The sequence below is a fragment of the Copadichromis virginalis genome, linkage group LG1, assembly GCF_057382275.1.
Source record: "Copadichromis virginalis isolate Kocher_CV1m ecotype Utaka linkage group LG1, C_Virginalis_male_GT1.1, whole genome shotgun sequence".
Lineage (NCBI taxonomy): Eukaryota > Metazoa > Chordata > Actinopteri > Cichliformes > Cichlidae > Copadichromis > Copadichromis virginalis.
Genome location: NC_140618.1, coordinates 8,352,363 through 8,375,466, shown reverse-complemented (window position 1 = coordinate 8,375,466; position 23,104 = coordinate 8,352,363). Strand labels below are relative to the sequence as shown.

At 39.7% G+C, this 23,104-nt stretch overlaps 1 protein-coding gene across 1 annotated transcript; it reads right to left on the bottom strand.

The window, feature by feature from the left end:
* Nucleotides 1-10,220: 10,220 nt before the first annotated feature.
* On the bottom strand, nt 10,221-21,994 carry LOC146718280 (synaptotagmin-5). Its single transcript, XM_085467678.1, has 5 exons — nt 21,893-21,994; nt 19,327-20,327; nt 13,820-13,991; nt 11,173-11,339; nt 10,221-11,087 (listed from the first exon to the last, which is right to left on the bottom strand). Exons 1-5 carry the CDS (start codon nt 21,912-21,914, stop codon nt 10,938-10,940), a joined length of 1,512 nt encoding a protein of 503 aa, XP_085323804.1. The 5' UTR covers nt 21,915-21,994; the 3' UTR covers nt 10,221-10,937.
* Between the last annotated feature and the right edge of the window lie 1,110 nt (nt 21,995-23,104).

The following is a 23,104-nucleotide window of genomic DNA, read 5'->3' as shown; positions in this document are numbered from 1 at the left end:
CATTGAATTTTGACATTAATCTGTTTTGGATGTGGTCAATTCCATTGTTTTCAGTTGTATTTCTCCTACAGTAAAGTATTTAGAAAATAAGTCTCCTGAGATATTTAACTGGTTTGACATTCTTTAGAGTTAAAAACACAAATGTCATCCTTTCCATTCTTCAACTGCTTTAAAATTTTGTGGAGTTTTAAAGAATGTCTTTTCGTGCAGATAGGCCTGTCAGCAAACACAACAATAAAGATAGTCTAAGTAGAAATGAATCTCATCTGTTTTTGCTTAAACTGGCCCATTGTTTACACAGAGCAGAGAGAGGCACACTGAGTCCAGCTGCTCTGGAATATTTGAGTTTCACTGTCTTCAACACATCTTCATTGTAGTGCTCACCAGCCCTCTCTGCAGCTGTAGTCATGCACCATGCTGTTCCCCTGAATGCACACCAAACCTTCTTTAGGGTAGTGTAGATCTGTGCTAACATGCTATGCCTTTTCAGACACTGACAATTTGATATCTTTCATTAGCTATTATCACCTTCAGCCCAAGTGTAAGAGTCTATGAAAGTAGTGGCAAATGAATTGTATCATTTGTCAGTCATTAGTTAAAGAAAAAACTGAATTAAAATGATACAATTTGTGAGGATGCATTGTTTCAAAGAGAAGAAAATGTTACGGCCGAGAGGGCCCGGCTGTGGGTGTGGACTCAAATGCAGACACAGAGGGAGGCAAACGGGCGTGAACACAGTGCTTTATTTACAAGTGTCTAGTGAAATTACACAACAGGAGACTATGAATGCTATGAATTATGAAATGCTATGAACTGTGAACTGTGAGGCCAAACTGTGAACATGAAACTGAGTGCTATGGCTAGGTGCTGGACTTCACGGATGGAAAAAAAGGGGCAGCGGCTTGGATGGAGGTACGCAGTCACTATAATGAGAAGAGACAAGTAGTCAGTGGCAGTCCAGTGAATCACAGCTGCAGGATTAGGCTATGGAGGTTAGGGCTTACGCGTTGCAGGTTTAAAGTGTCATGCGAGGAAGGGGTGTCCAGGGGGTTCCGGGTGAGGAGTGTCCAGAGAGGATCCAGAATATGCGTGGAGTGAGGGACTTGGCAGGGAGGCAGGCAGGTGTAGTCCGATGGTGGAGAGGAAGAAACCAGATGACAGAACCAGCGTCCAGGCGGAGATGAGAGTAGTTCGGGAAACGTGACTGCCAGGTGGGTCCTATGACAAAGAAAAACACGGTGAGGGAAAAGCAGTAGTTGAGGGTTCTCACAAGGGGTTCGCAGCCTAGCACTGACATGGGTTAGCAGAAGATCTGGCAGAGGTCTGTTGTGAATGCTGGTCTTATATGCAGGTGACTTGATTGGAACCAGGTGTGGAAGCTGATTGGAGTCTCTGCCTGAAGGTAGAACCCAGCGGAGTGGAAAAACCCCGTGCTCACCCGGACCGTGACAGAAAACTCATTAAAAGACTGCAAGAATATTATGAACTTGGTTGAGAAGATTCTTTTTTTTTTTTACACAACAGCTATGGGATAGATAACAGAATAAATAGCAAAATGTAAACTTAAGAAAAACATGAAACTTTTTATTATGCAAATAAAATAAGCATATTTTTACTTTATTTCAAAATGTAGACTGAAATATAAATAATAATACCTAACAGCAATAAATGACTGGGTTGATATTAAAGCAAGTTATGATGAAATGTAAAGAAAACTCATGCAACAACTGATAAAACATGTATGTATTGCACTTCGTAAGAGTCATACATGCCTACTTTGGGATTGTGAGAGGACTGCTGTTTAAGACCTTTGCAGCTGCCCCTGCAAGAGCATGATCACTCTTACCTAAACCTTGAACGTACATCCGTGCTGTAAAAACAGGAGCATTGTTTTTTGGTTTAATTATTGTGAGCCTCATCAGTGCATCGTAAATACATTCCAGTTGTCCTTTGTAAGTGTTTAAACACTCTGAGCCAAATGAGTAAGAGTTTGCAATGGTCTTGGCAGTGATTAGAGTTAGTTTGAGCCCCCACCCAGTTTTTGGACCTTTCCTATAGTCTTCAAATGGTTAGTCAAGAACTCAGTAAGCATGTCAACATGTTTACACCCTTTTTCTGCCAATCTCTGAGAAACATGAACGGTTTTCATGTCTACTCCAATCCGCCAAGCATTTGATCCAGTGCAGTTGGACTTGAGACCTCTGACCGTGCTGCGATTTTAAGGCACAGAGCAACCTGAGCCAGAGGGGTTAAAGTTCTGAGCTGGCACAAAGGGGCGTGAAACTTGGTCTAATCGTGACACACTGTTCATTAATCATGGTCACAGAGACTTCTAATAAAGAAAAGGAGGCGGATCTGATTCTAGCTGTAGTTCTCTGATCCTGTACCAGGTTGCAGTGGGCTCCAGATGTGAGGGTGGACTGTGAAGTCACTCACACACCCATCTCCAAGCACGCAAAATGCCTTGTGCATAACATGATGTGCAATGAGGCATGTGTTTGCTTTGAAACAATGTAGGTCAAATGTGGCTTTCTTGTGTTATCAATATGGATGGAGAAGTTCTCACCTGGAAAACGCAGCTGCTGTGAACTTCACAACCATCTTGTGAAGTCAACAAGAGCAGCAGCTGTTTCTTCTGTCAGTGCGCTGTTCATTACGTGAATACAAGGACACATGCCCAAACTCTTCAGGTAAGTTTGAGTCATGTAGATGTGACCTCACTGACAAACGCCAGGTTTCACAAGTTTTCAGTTACAGTTTTCAGCCTGCAGATGTTTTGTCTCAGACAGCCTCTAGATGGCAATGTTCACACAGATGTATTTAATACTCATGGTTTGTTCATGGTTTGAAAAAAAATTGCCTGATGAAAGCTCAAATCTTTGCTGTGATTCTCAATTATCTAACTAGTAATAATGCTCGTGTGCTTATCAATAATAAGGAGTTATCTTATCTTATCTTAATAAACAAACGGCTTCATTTGTGTTGTAAAAACATAATTTATGAAAAACTGAAATTGTTGTTGCAACTATGGTTCATTAGTAACCGTCAGTACAATTAAGCCGGTATTAAAAGCACATGTTTACTCATAATATTAGAAAATGTGCGTTTTTTTATTTGATCCAGTTGGTGCGCACAGGACCGAGTCGCAGCTGGAGGCTCAGCAGCTGCTCTGCTTCATAGCAGACATCTTGACTTGTCACAGAAGGGAAAGCACAGGTGTAATGGTATGAAGGTTGAGTTTTGCTTAGGGAGATCCCTCTTCTGTGTATTCATGTTTAATATCATGGCTTAATGGAACAATTAATGGAACTGAGCCACTGTTATTATTTGCCTCCCATGTTTCAGCCTCAGGTGCTACTCACTGCTTTCTATCTATAAAGAAAACTGAAGTTCCCAAGAAGTGTGAGATTTTGGTTTTTACATTTCACTGATGTACAGCGTACAATAAGAAAACACCTATTGACACTGAAGTAATACATGCAAATATAGAATGAATTGCATTACCCCCTATGTGTCTTTAGGTCACTCCATTACCAGGGCTGTTCTGTCATTTTGTTTTCATAATTTTATATAGAATAATCTTTTGTTTGTGGAAAACACATCTATAGTACTTCTATACTTCAGAGTCAGGAAAAAAAAGCAAAATGTAGATATTCCTCTTGGGAATTTGCTGTTTTAGCTTTATTGATTGATGTTTTAATATTATTAAACACATAGGGCCTGTTATGAGAAGGCCAAGGCTCTCTGACAGAAAACAGGTTACCTGCTGTGTCTTGCTTTGTCTCTGCCCAGGAAGGGGTAGAAAGCTGAGGGAAAGTATAAAGTTGGAAGTGTAACTTCATTCTGGGATTTTGTTCGAGACTGTGGTCAGATCAAATCTGATATATTTCTGAAAGATATTTGCTTTCTTGGAACTGCCCTCTGCATGCATCATTAAAAAAGTTTGGTCAGAATTTTATCATTAGAGTTCAGTGACCAAAGAAACTGAACAGTGAGTAGATGTGAATGGAAAGTTGTTTTGTTTGTTCACTCCCGGTGGACTTTTTCAGTACTCCTGAAGAAGACAGAAACTTTTTAATCTTGTTTGTCATGGAGGGGCAGCAAAACAGTTGGTTTGAGAACGTAGGCGGCACGCCTCAATGTTCAATTTAGTCTAATAAAACAGAGAAGGTGGACACGTCATCTCCACCCCGGTTCTAAAAGGCCCTGCTGTCTCTTCAGGTGAAGGCAGGTGCTCAGTGACAGGCAGTAAATGTCAGAACGTGGGTCTAGTAAAGGCAGCCAAGCGAAGCAGTGAGTCATGGATGCATCCTGTTGTGCTGTGATGTTCAAACTCTGTGAGGCTAGAGATCATTACTGTCTAACTTGCTGAAGGGTATATTGTGTCTAAGTAAACCCACACAAAACATCAATGATGCTTTTACCTGCACACAAATTAATAAAACTTTGCACTATGTTCTGTTTCAGAGAGGAATTATTAATAATATCTACTCAGAGGTCATTCAGAGTGTTGAACAGAAAGGTACACACTGTGGATCAATACAGCATATTAATGGAGGGTTGTTTAGGGACTATGAGTGAGGGACAGCAGCTCACTGCTCTCTGCGCTGGTGTGAGAACACAGAGTCCAGGTCAGTAACAGTACAGGTAGCTTATTTTAGACCACTAATTTCTTACAGTAGAGAAGGTACAACATTTGCCTTTGTGGTTCACTGTGTAGCAAAATCGCACGCACGCACGCGCACACACACACACACACACACACACACACACAATGTAAGGCAAGAGAAATTTAGAACCACTTTCACATAAGAAACTCTTCATTGGTTATTAGTTGTTTACTGTTACAATACGATACTTTATTAAGGGTCAATTCTGTTGTACCAAGATATGAAAAACTAGCTGAATCAATTAATGATAAATCAAGACAGTGTATACCTAATGCTGGTCCCAATAAACTCTTTGCCAAATTAGTTTTTGCACCACCTGTCACAAATTATTCAATCAAGGTTTTCTGTAAATACACTCCCTGCTTCCTTTATCCATTAAATTTCTTTTTAACTCTTTGTCATTTACCATTTATTGTGTTTTCTGTGATCATTTTCTTTAACTTTCATCTGGTTATTAGTACATTTTGTTTTAGTGTATTTTTGGTTTTTACTTTTTTGTACTGCGATTTTGCCTGCCCTTTATTTGCATTGCTTCCCATCTGTCTACCTAATAGTAAATAATTTGATTTATTATTACTAATATAAAACTGATGTGTCACAAAAAGATGAGACCTCTTTCTAACTTCAGCTCATCTGTTAAGTCATAGGTAGCCAGGTTGTTACAACGATTAATAGATATAAATGTTTCTATTTGCTTAGAAATGAGTGTCTGATCATATCAGAATAATGTAATCAGGTTTGCGTTGAAAACAGGAAGATAATACATTTTACGATTATTATTTGGACTTATCTCTTTCACTTACACATCTTAATGGTTTCAAAGTAATAAATGTTCTGTCTCTCAGCAACAGATTCAGGGAACCTGAGTGGCAGAGTTGCTGCAGGCCCACACAGAGAGAACTGCGAACAGATCAGCAAAATCTCATTTATTTAGTCTCCCTCAGGAGAGTGGGCAGATCAGAGGAATGGAGAAAGAGAAGCATGTCTGTATCAAATGCTTTACAGCCCCACACCAGCAGGTTTCATTTGTGTCCTTTTCACTAAAAAGGTTTATGTGCTTTCATGTTCAAATGATTTATTCCCATTACAGCACCACAGAAACACTTCGGGGGGGAAAAACATCCAAAGTCAAGTAAAGTTAACATATGTTGGAATACAGAGGATACTAATAATCCACTAGTAGATTTAAATTATTTACCAGTTACATTTAGTATGCATATATTAAGTTATATCAAAAGCTAAAAAAAAGGCTCTAAAACCATGCTTACCTGAAAATAAATATACTGAATAAATCAAGCAAATTAAGGTTTTACATGGGACCACGTATATGTAATATAATCTGAGGTTTCAAACATATCTACAGCATTTTCATGCCCCACTTCATGGATCAGGTGCAGAATACAAAGCCTGACCTGATATGATAAGTATAACTGGGTGCAAGAATGTGTTTTCCAGCCAACTGGCCTTAAAGTTTCCGATGTCATGATATTGCAAGTCACAAACACTTGAGACATAACTCTGTGTGCTGGTGTGTGATAGCAGTCACATTCAGTTGGTGATCTGATATGACATAAGATCACCCCAGGAGCTAGATTGCATCACCATTAGATTGCACATCCTATGGATATTTATAACTCGTTGGGTGGACGTCACAATGCTGGCAACAAGAAACAGTGACTGGAAGATTTTGTCATGAAGTTTACATTTACCACATTTCTGTCAACACCACATAATTTGAATGCAACCAGGTTTAGTCCAGGGGGCAGGTTTCAATCTACTAACTACCATTTAGTGACTGTCTCTATGGAGTTTTAGTTGGGAAAATGACACACAATTATTATTATTATTATTATTATTATTATTATTATTATTATTATTATTATTATTATTATTTTACATTTCTCTTATTGAGCACAGAACCTTGAGCTGTGAAGTGAAAAAGAAACGTTTCCATTTTCCCATAAAGTCATAATAATGGCTGAGGGCATTAGTCAGTTATTCACCATTTTTCACTGGAGCTGCTCCAGTATTTATTTCAGGGATGTCATACAGCTGTTCAGCGTCACAGTAAATGTATCAACCTATTTTCTTCCACTTATTTAATTCAGGGCTGTGAGGCTGTAAATTGTACATTTCAATGTGATTAATGCAATTACCAGTTTCAAAAGACCTCTTTAAGCGACATCTCTCAGCAGCTACTGAATGGATTATCGTGAAATGTTGAGCAAGCATTCGTGTTTCTCAGGTAATTACCTGAGAAACACGAACGAGATACTGTAGCTTAATTAAGCTACAGTATCTGGACTAGCATCAACACACAGCCACAAAGACATGTGACATCATCTGTGAAGAAACAAATTAGCCAGAGAATCTACAATAGTATCTACAATACTATCTGAACTGTGTTATCATCTCTTCAGGTCATGCATTTGCCTTTGTTGATGACACCTAGCAATAACAGCAACAGGCTTTGTCCGTTAATTGCCTAGCAACAGCTCTAACTGACCTCAAACTCAACAGTGCACCTATCCCGATCCCCAGCAAGCAGACTAGCAAGTTTGAAGTGGATCAGATGACTAGTTGTTCAAAAAGAAATAGAAAACGTCAGCTCCACTTCATGGACAGAACTAATGGATCGATCAAGCTAAATACAAAATACAAAATAACTTCATGTTTTAAATTTTCTTCTTTTGGCTGCTCCCTTTAGGGGTCTCCAGAGCTGATCATCTGCCTCCATCTCATCCTTCTCTGTCACACCATGTCCTCTGTTACTCCATTCATGAATCATCTCTGTGGTCTTAATCTTATCCTCCTGCCTGAATGTAATATATTCACAATTCATCTTCTGCACATGCCATCCTTCTGTCACAAACCACCCCTGACACTCCATCCTCTCCATCCTGCTCTTTCTTATTCACCTCTCTTGTGCACTGTCCATTGCTTTGGCTGGTTGACCCCAGGTATTTAAATGCAGCCACCTTCACTACTTCTACTCCTTGCAACATCATAGTTTTACAGACACGCCCTCAGTCACACACGTCTCCTGACTGGAAATAGTGACTGAAAAACTAAAATCATGAGGAAAGTGTATGCTGAGATCAAAAAGGGCAGACACCGAGGGCCAGCAGAAAAACTTTTTCAGCTACAACAGTCACCCCCTGGTGGCCATTAATAAAAATCAGGTAGAAGAATTGTTGCGTGGCATTGTAAGCATTTACATTCCAACAGTAAAAGCATCTTCACTAAAACGTAAACATTACAACTCAAAGCCAACATGAAACAACAAGCCTTGTACTGTGACAGTAGCAAAATCCTCACGGACATTGGTAATGAGCTAGCATGCACAACGAAACACCTGACATTGTCATAGCTGAATGAAAGTTAGTCACTGTTAATTTTATTATTTAGACCAGTGCGTTTGTAATATGTTTCTGTATGATCATACCATCAAGAAACAGTTTTATTGATCAATAAGAATTTATTATACTTTGGAAAAAAATCCTTTATTGATTTTTGTTTTTTTTAATCCTCTGAAAACATACAGTACACAGCTCAGACATAAGACAAGTCACCGTAGGCATTCCCATGGATAGTATACTACACATACAAACACACAATTCCTAAATAAAATTTTATAATTAAAGAATCATTTTTATATATGAGAATGCTCCCAAATGATGTTAATAACTATACATCTTTGTATGTATGTATATATATATATATATATATATATATATATATATATATATATATATATATATATATATATATATATATATATATATATATATGCAAGACCAGACTGACCAACCTGTGCACTGCCTGGATTGATTACAAGAAGGCCTATGACTCAATGCCCCACAGCTGGATACTGGAATGCCTAGAATTGTACAAGATCAATGGGACCCTAAGAGCCTTCATCAGGAACTCAATGGGGATGTGGCGTACAACACTAGAGGCCAACTCCAAGCCCATACGGATACCGACTACGGAACGGAGCAGTTGTCAGCCACCTCCTGTACATGGATGACATCAAGCTGTATGCCAAGAGTGAACGAGACATCGATTCACTGATCCACACTACCAGGCTATACAGCAATGACATTGGAATGTCGTTCGGACTGGAGAAGTGTAGTCGGATGGTAACAAAGAGAGGGAAGGTAGTCAGAACTGAGGGGATTGAACTACCAGAAGGCAACATTGCAGACATAGAGGACAGTTACAAGTACCTGGGGATCCCGCAGGCAAATGGGAACCATGAAGAGGCCGCTAGAAAGGCTGCAACCACCAAGTACCTGCAGAGGGTCAGGCAAGTCCTGAGGAGTCAGCTGAATGGTAAGAACAAGATCCGGGCCATCAACACGTACGCCCTGCCCGTGATCAGGTACCCTGCTGGGGTAATAGGCTGGCCAAAGGAGGAGATAGAAGCCACTGACATAAAGACAAGAAAGCTCCTTACCATGCATGGAGGGTTTCACCCCAAGTCCAGCACCCTGAGGCTGTACGCTAAGCGGAAGGAAGGGGGCCGGGGACTGGTGAGTGTCAGCACCACAGTCCAGGATGAGACAAGGAACATCCAAGAATACATTGGGAAGATGGCCCCAACTGACCGAGTGCTCAGTGAATACCTCAGGCAGCAGAAACCCAAGAAAGAGGAGGGAGACGAGGAACCATCATGGAAGGACAGGCCCCTGCACGGTATGTACCACCGGCAGATAGAGGAGGTGGCTGATATCCAGAAATCCTACCAGTGGCTGGACAAAGCTGGACTGAAAGACAGCACAGAGGCACTAATCATGGCAGCACAAGAACAAGCTCTGAGTACAAGATCCATAGAGGCTGGGGTCTATCACACCAGGCAAGACCCCAGGTGCAGGCTGTGTAAAGATGCCCCAGAGACAATCCAGCACATAACAGCAGGGTGCAAGATGCTAGCAGGCAAGGCATACATGGAACGCCATAACCAAGTGGCCGGCATAGTGTACAGGAACATCTGTGCCGAGTATAACCTAGAAGTCCCGAGGTCAAAATGGGAGATGCCCCCAAGGGTGGTGGAGAATGACCGAGCTAAGATCCTGTGGGACTTCCAGATACAGACGGACAAAATGGTGGTGGCTAACCAACCGGACATAGTGGTGGTAGACAAACAGAAGAAGACGGCCGTAGTGATCGATGTAGCGGTTCCGAATGACAGCAATATCAGGAAGAAGGAACACGAGAAGCTGGAGAAATACCAAGGGCTCAGAGAAGAGCTCGAGAGGATGTGGAGGGTGAAGGTAACGGTGGTCCCCGTGGTAATCGGAGCACTAGGTGCGGTGACTCCCAAGCTAGGCGAGTGGCTCCAGCAGATCCCGGGAATAACATCGGAGATCTCTGTCCAGAAGAGCGCAGTCCTGGGAACAGCTAAGATACTGCGCAGGACCCTCAAGCTCCCAGGCCTCTGGTAGAGGACCCGAGCTTGAAGGATAAACCGCCCGCAGGGGCGTGCTGGGTGTTTTTTTATATATATATATATATATATATATATATATATATATATATATATTCTAGTATCTTCAATATGAAATTCTTATCAAAAACAGAAGTGGTTTCCTTAGTTTTGTTATTTGCTCCCTAATTTTTTACTTATCTAATCATAAGTACTGTAGGTAATCTTGTGTATTTTAGATAATGGTTAGTAACAAAAACATCAAAACAGCTGCTATGGACGGATGCTGCACAATAACAGTAAGTCATGCTGCTACAGTAAGACAGAATGGAAAACAGGGGTCTGAAAAATGTGCAGGTTTTATAATAATTTGCTCTTCATTAATGTTAAATATGCATATACATAATACATAATATGAAAATACAATGTATAGCTGAATTAAAATCAAAATGTCCCCTCATTTGTAATTCTAGTGGCTATAAAGAAAACTAAATATGTTTCCCCTTTTTTTTTTACTCAAAACAAAAAACGGAATAAAGGTTAAGAAGTCACAATGGAAAGAATCACAATAAATGCATGGTTTAAAAATATTATTGATACAGAGAAAACAGCTTCACAGCTGTGCTTAAAATATATGTAATGATTTGGATGCAGATGAGGTGTTCTTTTTTTTTTTTTACTTGTATAAGTCTGTCAATGTACATAGAAAATCATGAAGAGTTATTATTTAATAATTGTTTTTTGATAATTGGCAGAAATTGTGATCATAGCTATTGAAATCATCCTCACTAGTCAGCAAAGGGCGTCCCACGCTGTGTCAGTCATTCACACTCTCACTCTTACAGCGCATCTGACTGGATGGTATGCCAGCGAGTAGTTTCTATTTGCCCCCGACTGCAAATTTCCCTCCAGTGTTTCTGTCCCTCCTCTGAAGCATCAGTGCCAATCAGCACCCGACCCAGAATGCTGCTCTTAGTGTAGAGGCGCCCCTGTAGATAAATCAAGAAAATGAAGATGCGACAGAGATCTCAGAATAATACGATACTGGTTGGTGACTTTTGTAGAACTTCCTACCTGCATGACGATGAATTCAAGCACCAGTGGTAGCTGATTTATGTCACCGGGAGGCAGGTCAAACAGGAATGGTGCGTTCCAGATGGGGTTTGGACCACTGGCCCCTTTAGTCTCCTTAGTACCAATTACCTTCCCATCCTGACGCAAGTTAATGACAACATAGTGGTCTGTTGGAATAAAATTACATCCTTAGTTATGATTATAATCAGATTGAATCAGTTTATTAAATTACATTTCCTTTCTAGAAATGTCAACAAATAAAAAGGAGCAGCAAACATCAGTTACAGGAACATTTTCAGTTGGTGCTAACAAACCAAAGCAACCTCTCTGCAGGGCTGTGTTGCTAGATTCACATAAAATGATTTGCAACAGTTTATTTATATCCTTAAAATTCCCTCTGCTCTCCTCTCTTCTCTAACTGTTGCATATCTGCATGATCACTTATAAATACATAATCTCAATAATCCAGTCAAGCATACTAATTCGATTTACTAAAACTAAAAGCAATGTGCAATCGTGCATCTGCAAAGCCCATTATTCATATATTTGACACGGGTAATTTGATGTTAAAGCTCACGAGAAACACATAACTGACTTTATGCTTCAAAGTGTCAGTTTAGGTTGTTGTTTTTACTTTGACACAATTTCCTACTTCCTCCTCTGCTCTTCAGCGAGGCTTTAAATCGGATGGCACAGACGGGGGGAAATGACACCAGGGCGATTTGTTCCTAATCTGATTATATAACAAACCAATCAGAGATCTGGTCTGTCTGACCATAGATGGGCAAACAGGAGACAGAACAATAGATCTGTATACTTACAATGTGCTAATGGGAAATTTAACCCTTCTCCTTTACTTGGAGGAGATCATGGTTTACTTCAATACACCACAGAGCAACCAGGCATTACATTTTATTAGTATTTTTTCTGGACTATTAAAACATGTTTAAAAAAATGTTATGATTATTATAAGGGTTCACTATCTTTTTGGTTTGTAAATTTGGATTGTCCTGGGTTATATCATTTTGAAAATGAGGTGGGCAGTAAAAACATAGACTAAGGCTTCAAAAGTTTACAGTACATGTGAATCAAAGAGTCCATCGAAATCCCAAGGCACAGTGAAAGTGAAGTGGGATCCCTGGTCCCCATGCTCAAAGTGCTTCACCAGCTTGTCTCACCAACACCACTGGGCAAGAGTGAAGCCAGAGGAAACTGGTTGTGGTCCTTGGGTCCAAATTGGTCCTCTGATGTATTAAATTCGATTCAATTTTATTTATATAATGCCAAATCACAACAACAGTTGCCTCAAGGGGCTTTGATCTGGGCATAGGGACGGAAGACTAATCAGATCATAACCAGCCAGGCAGTAGAGTGTGTGTGACTTGTATATTAAAAAATACTAACATTTACTTTTTACTGCTCAGTGCAGAGAAAACTATATGCAATTTTTTTAAATGCAAAATGTATGAAAGGGTTAATAATCCACACTTAACATATAAGAAAATGTTCATAACACACTTGTGAGCTAGCTTTGTTGAGGGTGGGTAGAGTTGTCTTTTTTCCTTCTTTCCTCTACCAGCTGACACAGATCAAAAGGCAGGGTACGCTCTAGACAGGTTATCAGTCCATCACAGACATAACACAAGAAACAGACAACCACACACTCTCACATCCACACCTTAGGCAAATTTATGAGCAGTAATGTCATTATAATTATAATCTTGAGCAGTGACCAATTAACCTAACAAGCATATCCCTGGACTGTGGCAGAAAACCCAGTCAGGAACGAAGAAACATTGCAGTGCATTCCAGTGCACCACTCTGCCACCTTATTACTAAAACAACATTAATATTACACTATCTAAATATTACAGAAGCCTTCAGTATTGTGATATTCACATCGAACCACTGATTTTTTAAAAACAAAAAACAAGCAGAGCAGGACGAGCAGGACAAAACGTTTGTTGCTTTTGGTAATCTTTAGGATTAAACAGATTTAATTTGGGTTCAGCGTTTTGGGAGGAATTTCTCAAAGGTAATACCAAATGCCTACAGAGTAAAAAACATAAAATGCACAAAGTCAGAGGCTTTGATAAAGTAAAAAATCAAAGTCAAAATGTAGTTGGGTTAGTTAGTCAGTTTGGGACACTTTAGTGTGAAATTAAAGATGACACAGGTATCTGGCAGAAAACCAGTACTTCACATCCAGAGATAATAATCCATTAACTTATCAAATAAAGTGCCACTGTTATTTGATGGCACCTGACAATGACATCAATTAACTGTGAGCTGAGTTATCACGAGTTTCCCACCAATAGTCAGTGTCTGTGTCTTTTAATTATGGTTTTGATTAAAATCGGGCTTTAAGGAAGGCAATGGCAAAAATAGTCTATTTTGTAATTTAGGTATGATGCTTCCTCCCACAGCCCAAAGACATGTAATTAGTGGTGTTAGTTTTAAATGGACATTCTAAATTGCCCATAGGTGTGAGTGTCAGAGTGAATGGTTTTTACTGTCTCTCTGTGTTAGTCCTGCGACATTCGGGCAAACTGTCTTGGGTATATCCTGCCCCTCGCTCTATGGTAGCTGGGATAGGCTTTAGCCAGCAGAATGGATGAATGGGTAAAGGTATGAGTGTAGTCTTCACCTGGAGCTCCTGGGATCCTTGTGAGCTTGGCCAGATTCTCAGCCTTTCGAACCATCACCTTGATGCGCTGGGCTAGTGTCTGGTACTGCAGCAGGATGAACAGTTGCCCCAAAGCCCGTGGCACACACACAGAGCTCTTCCTGCGGCCCAGCGTTTCCTGAGAACTCACACTCTAAGGGTAGAAAGGACGGAAAGACGAAGAGATAGAAATGTGAGGCTTAGGAAGAAGGGGAAAAGTTGTCTTTCACTCAGCAGATGTTTGCTTCATCTGTTTGGGGAACTGTGGATAAAAACCAAGGGAAAGAGGTGATTCAAGCAGTAAAACCAGAAGTACTCATGAATATGCTTCTATAGTGCTATCACTGAGTGAGTCGATCAAAGCAGTAAGGCTCAGATCTGTGAAAATCAATGTTTTAGTTCTCAATCAATGGGGTTTGCTGTGAATCATTGCCTGTTAATATAAAGGAACAGGTCAGAAATTTAAATCTGAATAAGTTTCTGCAAAACATCATACGACATCTTGGGTTCACCTGCCAGAGGAACTCAGCAGGGCTAAATCTACGCCACTTTTTCAGTCACTTAAATCAAATCATCGATATTAGAGGTTGTCTTTTGTGTGCAGCTGTCATGCTTGAGGATTCCATTTGACCAGTCATCCTTAAACAATAAAGACATCCATGCACTGTGAATAGAAGCAATAGCTCATCTTTAAATCTGATACAAATTTTAATCTGACTTCATGTCAGCTTTCATTAGCTTTCATTGGTTGGTGAGTCACATTCTGCTGTCAAGCTGCTGTGTTAGCCCGTCAGCGACTTGCTGATGCTGGGTAGCAGAGTGTGAAGTCAATTTCATTCAACAAGTGAGTTTTGGTTCACTGCCTCTGACTGTCACTAACACTGTCACTCAGTAGCACTGCCTTGTGGGTAGGTTTATCCTTCTTTTTCTGATTTTCTGTCAAACATGTACTGCAGTTAGATCCATAAATTTTTGGACGATGACACAGTTTTGCCTCTCAATGAATCTAACAATTATTTTTTTCTGTTTAGGAATTACAAACATTTTTACACATAGTAACCCGTTTTCAGAGCATAAAAAAATTGAACAATTGACTGAAAAGCAGTTTCAGGGTGCAGTGAGGCATGTCCCCACATTATTGGCAAAATAAGCCGAAAAAAGATCTGGGGTTGATTCTAAGCTTCTAGTGCATTTACAGTAGCAGCTGTTATTTGAATATAAGGTTTCAAAGAAATATAAGTGCAAGTGAGGGCCATCAAATAAACAACCTGGTGGATTTTTTAAAAATAAGGAATGCACCGGTCATCTGAGCAACACCAAAGGGCATGAAAGACCACAAAAGTCAACTAAAATTTAGTTGACTTTGAAGTTGGGGTTCTTTTCCTGAAATGCATCTTATTTCTCTTTCACTACAAGGAAAAAGGCTTGATGCTACCACCTTTTAACCCCTCCTGGATTATGGTTATATAATTTATATGAATGCCTCTGCTCATTCTCTCCATCTTTTAGACTTTTGGACTGTTGACTGGTCCTCATTCCCCATTTGCAGGAAGGTTCATTGGTTTAATTTTATCTATAAATCTATTTGCATACTCGCCTCTTATTTATCAGATTACATGTTACATAAACATTTTAGTCATAGTCTACAGTCTCAAGAATTCATTACATTCAGTGTTCCATCAGTTTGTGCAGAACTTGGAAAGAACACTTTCTCCTTTTCTGCCTCGTCATCATTGGATACATTGCAGAAGTACTTGCAGCTCTCTCAATTGATTTCACTTATAGACTTTGAAATTAAAAATGAATTCCCAGTTCCTAGTGAAAGCTTCATCCTGTTCTAAATGTTTTAGATCAGTTCTACTCTTGCGCTATGTGATATCTTTAGAATAGAATATAATTAATATGGTCATTACAGCTCTGGCTGTAAACGTAGTAGTCCCACCCAACTGCTGTTGGCTTTTAAGAAGAGGGTCACCTTATAGGAATCAGTCCCAGTCGGAGATAGAGAAGGATTATTTTGAACTGTGAATTATGCAAAGCTACTATAGCAGAGTCCAAAAATTGAAAAAAAAAAAAAACTGCAGAAGATCATAACACAGTTTCATGACACAATTGGTCTTTTCAAAAAGCATTGGTCATTTTATACTCTGTTTAAAGACAGCTTACTAAATGTTCAACAAATGTTCATCATTAGTTTGAAGCCATTGGGCTTGTGTAGGCCGTCCCTTCAGGAAGCCTACACAAACATTTTTATCAGACTTTTTGGAGAAAGAAAATCCTTGAAGTGTAAAATAGAACAGAGGTCTCACAACTCAGGATTACAATATGTGATTTACATTGTTAATGCAAATATGAGATTGTTTGGGAGTCAGTTCCATAATCAAGTTTTGCAACTATATCATTGTATAAAAATATTTAATTTTCTCTGTAATTAAAAAAAATCCCAAAGCAAATTCTTTTCCACCCACAGATTATATTTTACATGAAAACATCGCGTTATGTAATTTTCTGGCTGTTATTTTTGCAAACAGACTATGAAAGTCTCTTCTTAATTGTAAATCATCTCGAGTTATATAACAAACAGATTCTATGAATCATCCAATAATTTCCAAAAAACAGATGCCTAAAGAGACTCTGAAATATTTTCCTCCAACCTAATTTCTGTGTATAAGTAGGAACAATTGACTGCACATTGATACTCTGTAAGCAACAACTTATATTAGCTTCCCATTACATCAGATAAATTCAGGTTTATTTATACCATAGAGCGGGACATCACACAAAAGTTGCCTCAAGGCACTTTATACAGTAAGGTAAAGTGTTCTTTCACCCACAGGTGTAGTGCTCGCTCACTCGACCGGCCCTCCAAGCTTAGTGACACACTTGGGAACATCAGGTAGTGCTTATAAGAAAGGAAAAAAAATCGATGTTTTACACCAGTTCAACACTATTAACCTTAAACCTATAAAGTAAAAAGGTCACTTTAAATTTGTGAGAGTTTGTACTTTTAACCTTCTTTCTGTAACATGAATGCTTTTTGCCCCCCAGTAGCTGAAAGGTTATTTGCTATGTAACAAGAAGTTGCATTACATTAAAGGAAAAGTAATAAGTTAATTGTAACAGCTGACTGATGCAGTGATACAATATAATACGATACTTAGATTATTTTTGTAGACTTTCTGCATCCTGGTGGGAAATATTATGTGAAACTCCAACTCTGCAGCTTTCTGCTACTAATGCCAGCTAAGCAAGCAAAACGGTTCTCTGGTTTGTTTATTTGTTTTTTGTTTGTTTTTCAGAAAGGCTTCCCTAATGTTATTTATTTTTCCCTTCCTATACTCTCCTATACTGGAGAAAGTGGAAATTTGCCAGGAACGCTACAGGACTGTGATTTAAAGTGAAAACAAAGAGTGCATTTACATGAAACAAATCAAAGTTTGCAGATCATCCTGATCACTCCACTTTTGCTTGAACATATCAGCCCCTCATTCCCATAAAATGTCAAAATAACTAAGGCAATGCAGATGAATGATTAGCAATATTTCAGCTGATCCCATTACACTGATAAAGAAAACTGGCCCTTTACTATCTATGCAGAAGATTTCTACAGCTTCCAATGCACAGTTGATATATACATGAACAAGAATACACAAGAACTATTCAGATTGCTGAGCAGCTGTGTTTTTTCTAAGTAAACTCCCGCTTTGTATGCACACACCTTTGTGCCAGGCAGCTGCTGTTACTAAGAAAGAGGAAGGTAAAGGTGTGTTTATGTGGAGAGTTTGAATCAGGTATAAAGGTGAGAGACTGAGGTGGGTATACCCAGCTGATTGTCACTTTACTGTAAAAAGCAAGTTGGCACACCCCAAGAGAATCCAGCACGTCTCAGTGTGACCTGAAACACTAGGCTCACCTCCCTTCAAAAGCTTGTTATTAATGTCTCCTGGCAGAGTATCAGCAGAGCCGCAGAGGCCACAGCGTGGGCACACTGCCCATTTGCTGCACTCTACTTGTTTGCTCTGCAGTGGCGAACAACAGCGTCACCATGACTAACAACAGTGGAAAAACAGGCTAATGGGAGAGCTGATTAGATGCTACATTCCTTCATGGGAAAACCATGATACGTGTTATTTATGACTGAAGTGTAGTTTTCCCTTTCTATTAAATCAAATGAAAATGGAGACTGAAATTATACTATCAAGTCAATGAAACCAGGAGAACAAAAGTAAATTTATTTGATTGAAATTTTGACTGAGTTAGGGCAGACACGGTACTTTTAATTTAGCTACACAAGCAGCATATGTGAGGAACCAACTGTTCTGCAGACTTTGATGTGTCATATCATGTATAATGCTGCTTTTTTTCACTGAAAACAAACGTTCACCCAGGGCTGCTACAATATCTGACTTTCATCACACATATATATTGTAATAATAGCATTTTCACAAGATTTACAGAAAATTAATCACTAAAAATGCATTTACACTTGAACGGTAAAAACGGCAACTAAATGAACCGAGGAAATCTAAAATAGAATCACTTGCAGGAAGCAATAAGAGAGATTTTATAACTACCCCCTCTAAAATACCATCACTGATCATGTGTACAGTTGTAGTCATGTATCTAAACAGTTGGCATTGGTTTGTTAACTGCCCTAGATTTTGGTGGTTACCAAAATGCCAATCTGGGTAAGTACTCAAGGACTCCCCACCCAGATGTCCACCTTTAGCAGGCAGCACTGTCCATTTCCTGCTTGATTATAATTTGCAAAATCTACATTAAATTGCATTTAATATGACTGGAGAGCAATAGAACCCATATACTCATTAGAAAATTGTTGCATCTTAGTTTGAGTGAGCAGTCCAGTCATTTTGTCTGTTTTCCCTTTGATTTCTGTTAAACTAACGATCTGGTGGCTGTAGCTTCATACTTTCTAAGCAAACACAGGTGGCGAAGAGACAGTTTCAGATGTAACTCTTTACTTTGTGCTCTTTATTTCTATTGACGTTCTAAAGTCCTGCATGTCTCCAAAAGTTGATTCTGTTCATCTGGCCGTAGCGTTTTTTAGTGGGAGAAACATTTCGTCACTCATACAAGTGACTTCTTCAGTCTCAGCTGACTGCAGGTTTCCCCAATCTTATAAACAGTACATTTGCATAATGACTGAAACCAGCCCACTGAAGGAAAAAAGTCCTGAATGCTGTTAGGAGATATTTAAAAAATAATAATTTTCATTTGTTTGGTATTGTTACCAGATAAAGCATTACCACATACTCTCTATGGTATTTCACTATGCTCCCTGGTACTGTGCATTTATTTTAGGTCTCTTTTAATCTCAAGTTCAAGTGTTTAAAGTCACTTTCTACAAGCATAAGGGTCAGAGAAGCTTTTATGGACAATCTGTTGTGTTTTGGAACTTGCATTGCCCCTTTTTTAATTGTAATACCTATGCCAAATAAATTTCATGATCAAATCATCTCACCATATACCTTTTTCAGCTTGCTCTTAGTTGGGCAGAGCTGCCTGGTGTAGGTGGTGGCAATGTCAGGCTCCCAGTCCAACTTCTCACAAGGCAACTCCACTATCCCCAGTGCAGCCTCTCTTAGACCAGAGAAGTCCCTACTGTAGACAGCCAGTTTCAAGGTACAGGTCCGCAGCTCTTCCACAGAGCTCACCTGCAGTGCAAAGCTCTGGTTGTGGAGCTCTGGGCTGAGGCTGCGCCGTCGTGAGGATATCTGCTGTGGGGAAGGGCAAAGTGGAGGAAGGCTTGCCCTAACAAACACCCCACTGCGCCTTCGACTGACCCCCAAGAGACCTAGGATGTTGACCACCAGGGTGCCACAAGCAGAAGAGAAGACCACGGAGAAGTGAAGGAGTCGAGCTGGTTTGGGAGGGGAGAGAGAGTTAGAGCCATACTGTGATGGACAAGGCTCTCCCTCCTCCACAGGAGGTCTGACGGCGCTTGCCGTCAGACAACTGCTCTCACTGTAAATAAAATTTTCACCAGTCACAGTGCAGCGCCGGCCGATTGCTCGACGGGATTTAGGCACAAAACTCAACCTGGTGAGAGAAGGCAAAGAGGCTCGGCCATGTCTTGGAGGTTTATTAGGTGAACAGGGAACTGCAGGAGTGCTGAGGCGCCGCAGTGGAAAAGAAGATCTAGGAGATTTTACCAGGTCAGCTGACCTGGTAGGGCTGGAGTCAAAGGGCAGAGCAGTGAGGTCATCTTCAGAGGGAGAAGAGCTGCTCTTAGAGAAAGAAAATTCAAACACATCCCCATCCAATTCTTCATATTGCTGTTTCACAATTTGCGTACAGGGAGAAGGAGTCAGTGTCACAGTCACACACTCTGCAGGATGAGGAGACAAAAAAACTGCTTCTTTGTCCTCCAATGAGGCTTTCTTCCTTTTGCGATAGCAAAGGATGCAGCCAAGAACTAGACAATAGCAGAATACAGCTAGACCCACAGCCAGCAGGATCTGCAAGTGAACTAGAAAAAAGGTATAAATATAAAACATTAATATTATGTCGTAAAAATGCAAAAACTAGAAAGGAACAGGAAATCAAAGCACACAGGTATAGATACAGGTATTTGAAATGTGAAGCAAATGATTTTGTTTGACTGAAGGCTCAGAAAATTGAAGGCATATTCATTACAAACAAAGTTACTGCAAAACATCTTGTTGTGGCTGCATTCTGGAGGAATTGTCATCATGATAACGGTATAATTTATATTGTTGTAGTTGCATTTTTGATCCAAGGGAGCACTGCACTGCTGTAAGATCAATTATTTCTGTTTTTATTTATCTTAGAAGCATCCATGTTTAAAAAATAAAACAGGTTATTGCATACTGTAACATCACCTTTCGTTTGCATCAAGTTATTATGATGAGCTAAAAGTCCACTTTGGTGTTTTAAACACCTTTAAAACATGAAAGAATATCAAAACAACCACAGACTGAAGCTGTTAAAACAGAGCCCTGATGCTGATTTAATGTCAGATAATGGGATAATGTATTGAGATGACTCATGCATCAAACACACTCGTGGACAGCGCAGTAAGCATGATTATTGTGAGGTAAACAACCAACAATGCCAACAGTAAACCATTACTTGTGTTTTTGAAAGTATTAAGAGTAGGTCCACCACAGTTTTGCTATGAAGAGGTATATGGTCTTACCCCCAAAAGGAGTGTCTCCCTCACATCTATAAAATTGCTTATCACAGGAGACTTAGAGAGTCAACGCACTCTGCACCCTTTAACGCCACAATTATTACTTACCACAATTATTCACTTATTACATTAAGATGGGATCACAATCAAAGCAGATCAATTTCAGCCCTGTCAAAGTCCAGGAGCAGGGAGCTCCTCACTCTGCCTCAGTCATGACAGTACAGAGTGGGTGGATGCAGCAGTGATGTTGAAAATTAAAGGCTGATGGGATTGCTCTAAGATATGAGTCAGCCTGACCAGCCAGTGGACATTATTGCCAATCAATTGATGTGATGGTGAAACCTGAGTAGAGATAAATCAGCATTTAATGCAGATTTCTTTTTTTCTTGTTTTTAATCCTGAAGGACGTGTGTGCATTTTGACATGGTATGCATCATAGCTAATCCTACACTAAACATTTTTAAATGGCATGCAAATAACTGAATTAAGATCACTGTACTCCCTAGGTTGTTTTTTTATTGTTATTTATTTATTTATCCATTTGTTTTATCTTCTTCATACCAAATTATCTAAAACAACTGTAACCAGGATACGTTCCCACTCTGTTTTTGCAGTTCATGTATCAGTGCAAAAACAAACTGATTTTTAAAGCTGTTTCTATTTTCCTCTCGGTTATTTTTCGTGTTTGAAATCTTTTTAACAGCCATAAGTGGAAAAAACAAACAAACAAGCAATCAAATAAAAAAAAAACGATGTTATGCTCTGATATGTTTCCCTGTCTGAAGAATAGACCATCGGGACTAAGGTACAAATTAAAGCAAACACAGACTGTTCATTGACAAAATTAGTAAAATCTAAAAAAGACACCGAACATTTCCTACCTGCCAGCATGTACTGCGACATGTTCCCACGCCGTTTGGTTTGTGTGTGGAGTCACTGTGAGCACCGTTTATGAGAGTGGTTCATCACCAGTGCGCAGGAACCTGAAGCCTTCCAGCCAATAGATTCATCGGCTAACTGGGCTTTTATTTCAGTTGCACTGACCGTGCATTGAAGGCATAAAAAGGTGCTGCCTCCTTACTACAGTTCAGCCAACCGACGTTACTGTTCACTTTACAAATTTATGAGGCACAGCAGCTAGGTTTATGCTAGATGTCCTGCAACTGTAACCAAATTAAAAGTAAAACAAATGCTCAGGCAGAATATCATATTAAAATTCATGCATGCCTATCAATAAGTCAGATACGGCGTGCTATTGATTACATCAATCTCCAAGTAATGATCTTCCGTGACAATAGTAAGGGACTGTTTGAAAATTACTGTAAGCTGAAGTCGAAGAAAAAGAGAATGTGCTAAACTAGTGAATGTGAATGTGATTTACTGAAATCAGGTATTTGACCATATGCTTTTTTGCAAGCCTTAAAAAGCTTAAACGGCTAAATCTTAACGGCTTCAATTTTTTATGTTATAAACCAAGCACCCCAATGACATTGCACTCTGATTGGAGCTCTCTCCACCTGCAGAACACACACGCGCGCGCGCACACACACACACACACACACAAAACTGTTCAAGAACAAAACACCTAAGATAATGGCTGCTACAAATTTCTTATCAAGTGTCATAGGGATACACAAGAGCATCCCACATAATACCAGAGATTCTGCTGCAAAGATCCTAGTACCAAACATCACAGGACACACCCAGAGGATCACGGGTCCATGCCCAATAAATCAGTACATTATCTGGACACAATATTAGGTAAGTGGGTTTTAATATTGTGGCTAATTATTGCCATCGGTTGGGCCATCAGATTTTTTGCAAGTCAGCTGTGAAAAACAGTAGAAATAGCTGCACCAATCCAGATTTATTTGTATATAAACACCCTATTAAACCACATTGAATATTAATCAAACCTGCCTCCAAGCCACATCTTTAAGGTGCCCTGCAACAATGCTACGCAATGCTACAAGTTACTTTACATTTACTAAGAAGCTGCTTTTGGTGACAAATCGAGTATATAACGCACTGTGTAGAACTTGCAGGCACTTAGAAGGAGACAGATGCCTCATTTCGAGCTACACACCCCATAA

Coding starts and splice junctions, on each gene's coding strand:
- LOC146718280 (XM_085467678.1), bottom strand. CDS start 21,914: ATGTCGCAGTACATGCTGGCAG. Junction 20,328..21,892: donor GTCGCAGTACATGCTGGCAG/GTAGGAAATGTT, acceptor CCTTTTTTCTAG/TTCACTTGCAGATCCTGCTG. Junction 13,992..19,326: donor CTAAGAGCAAGCTGAAAAAG/GTATATGGTGAG, acceptor TTCTACCCTTAG/AGTGTGAGTTCTCAGGAAAC.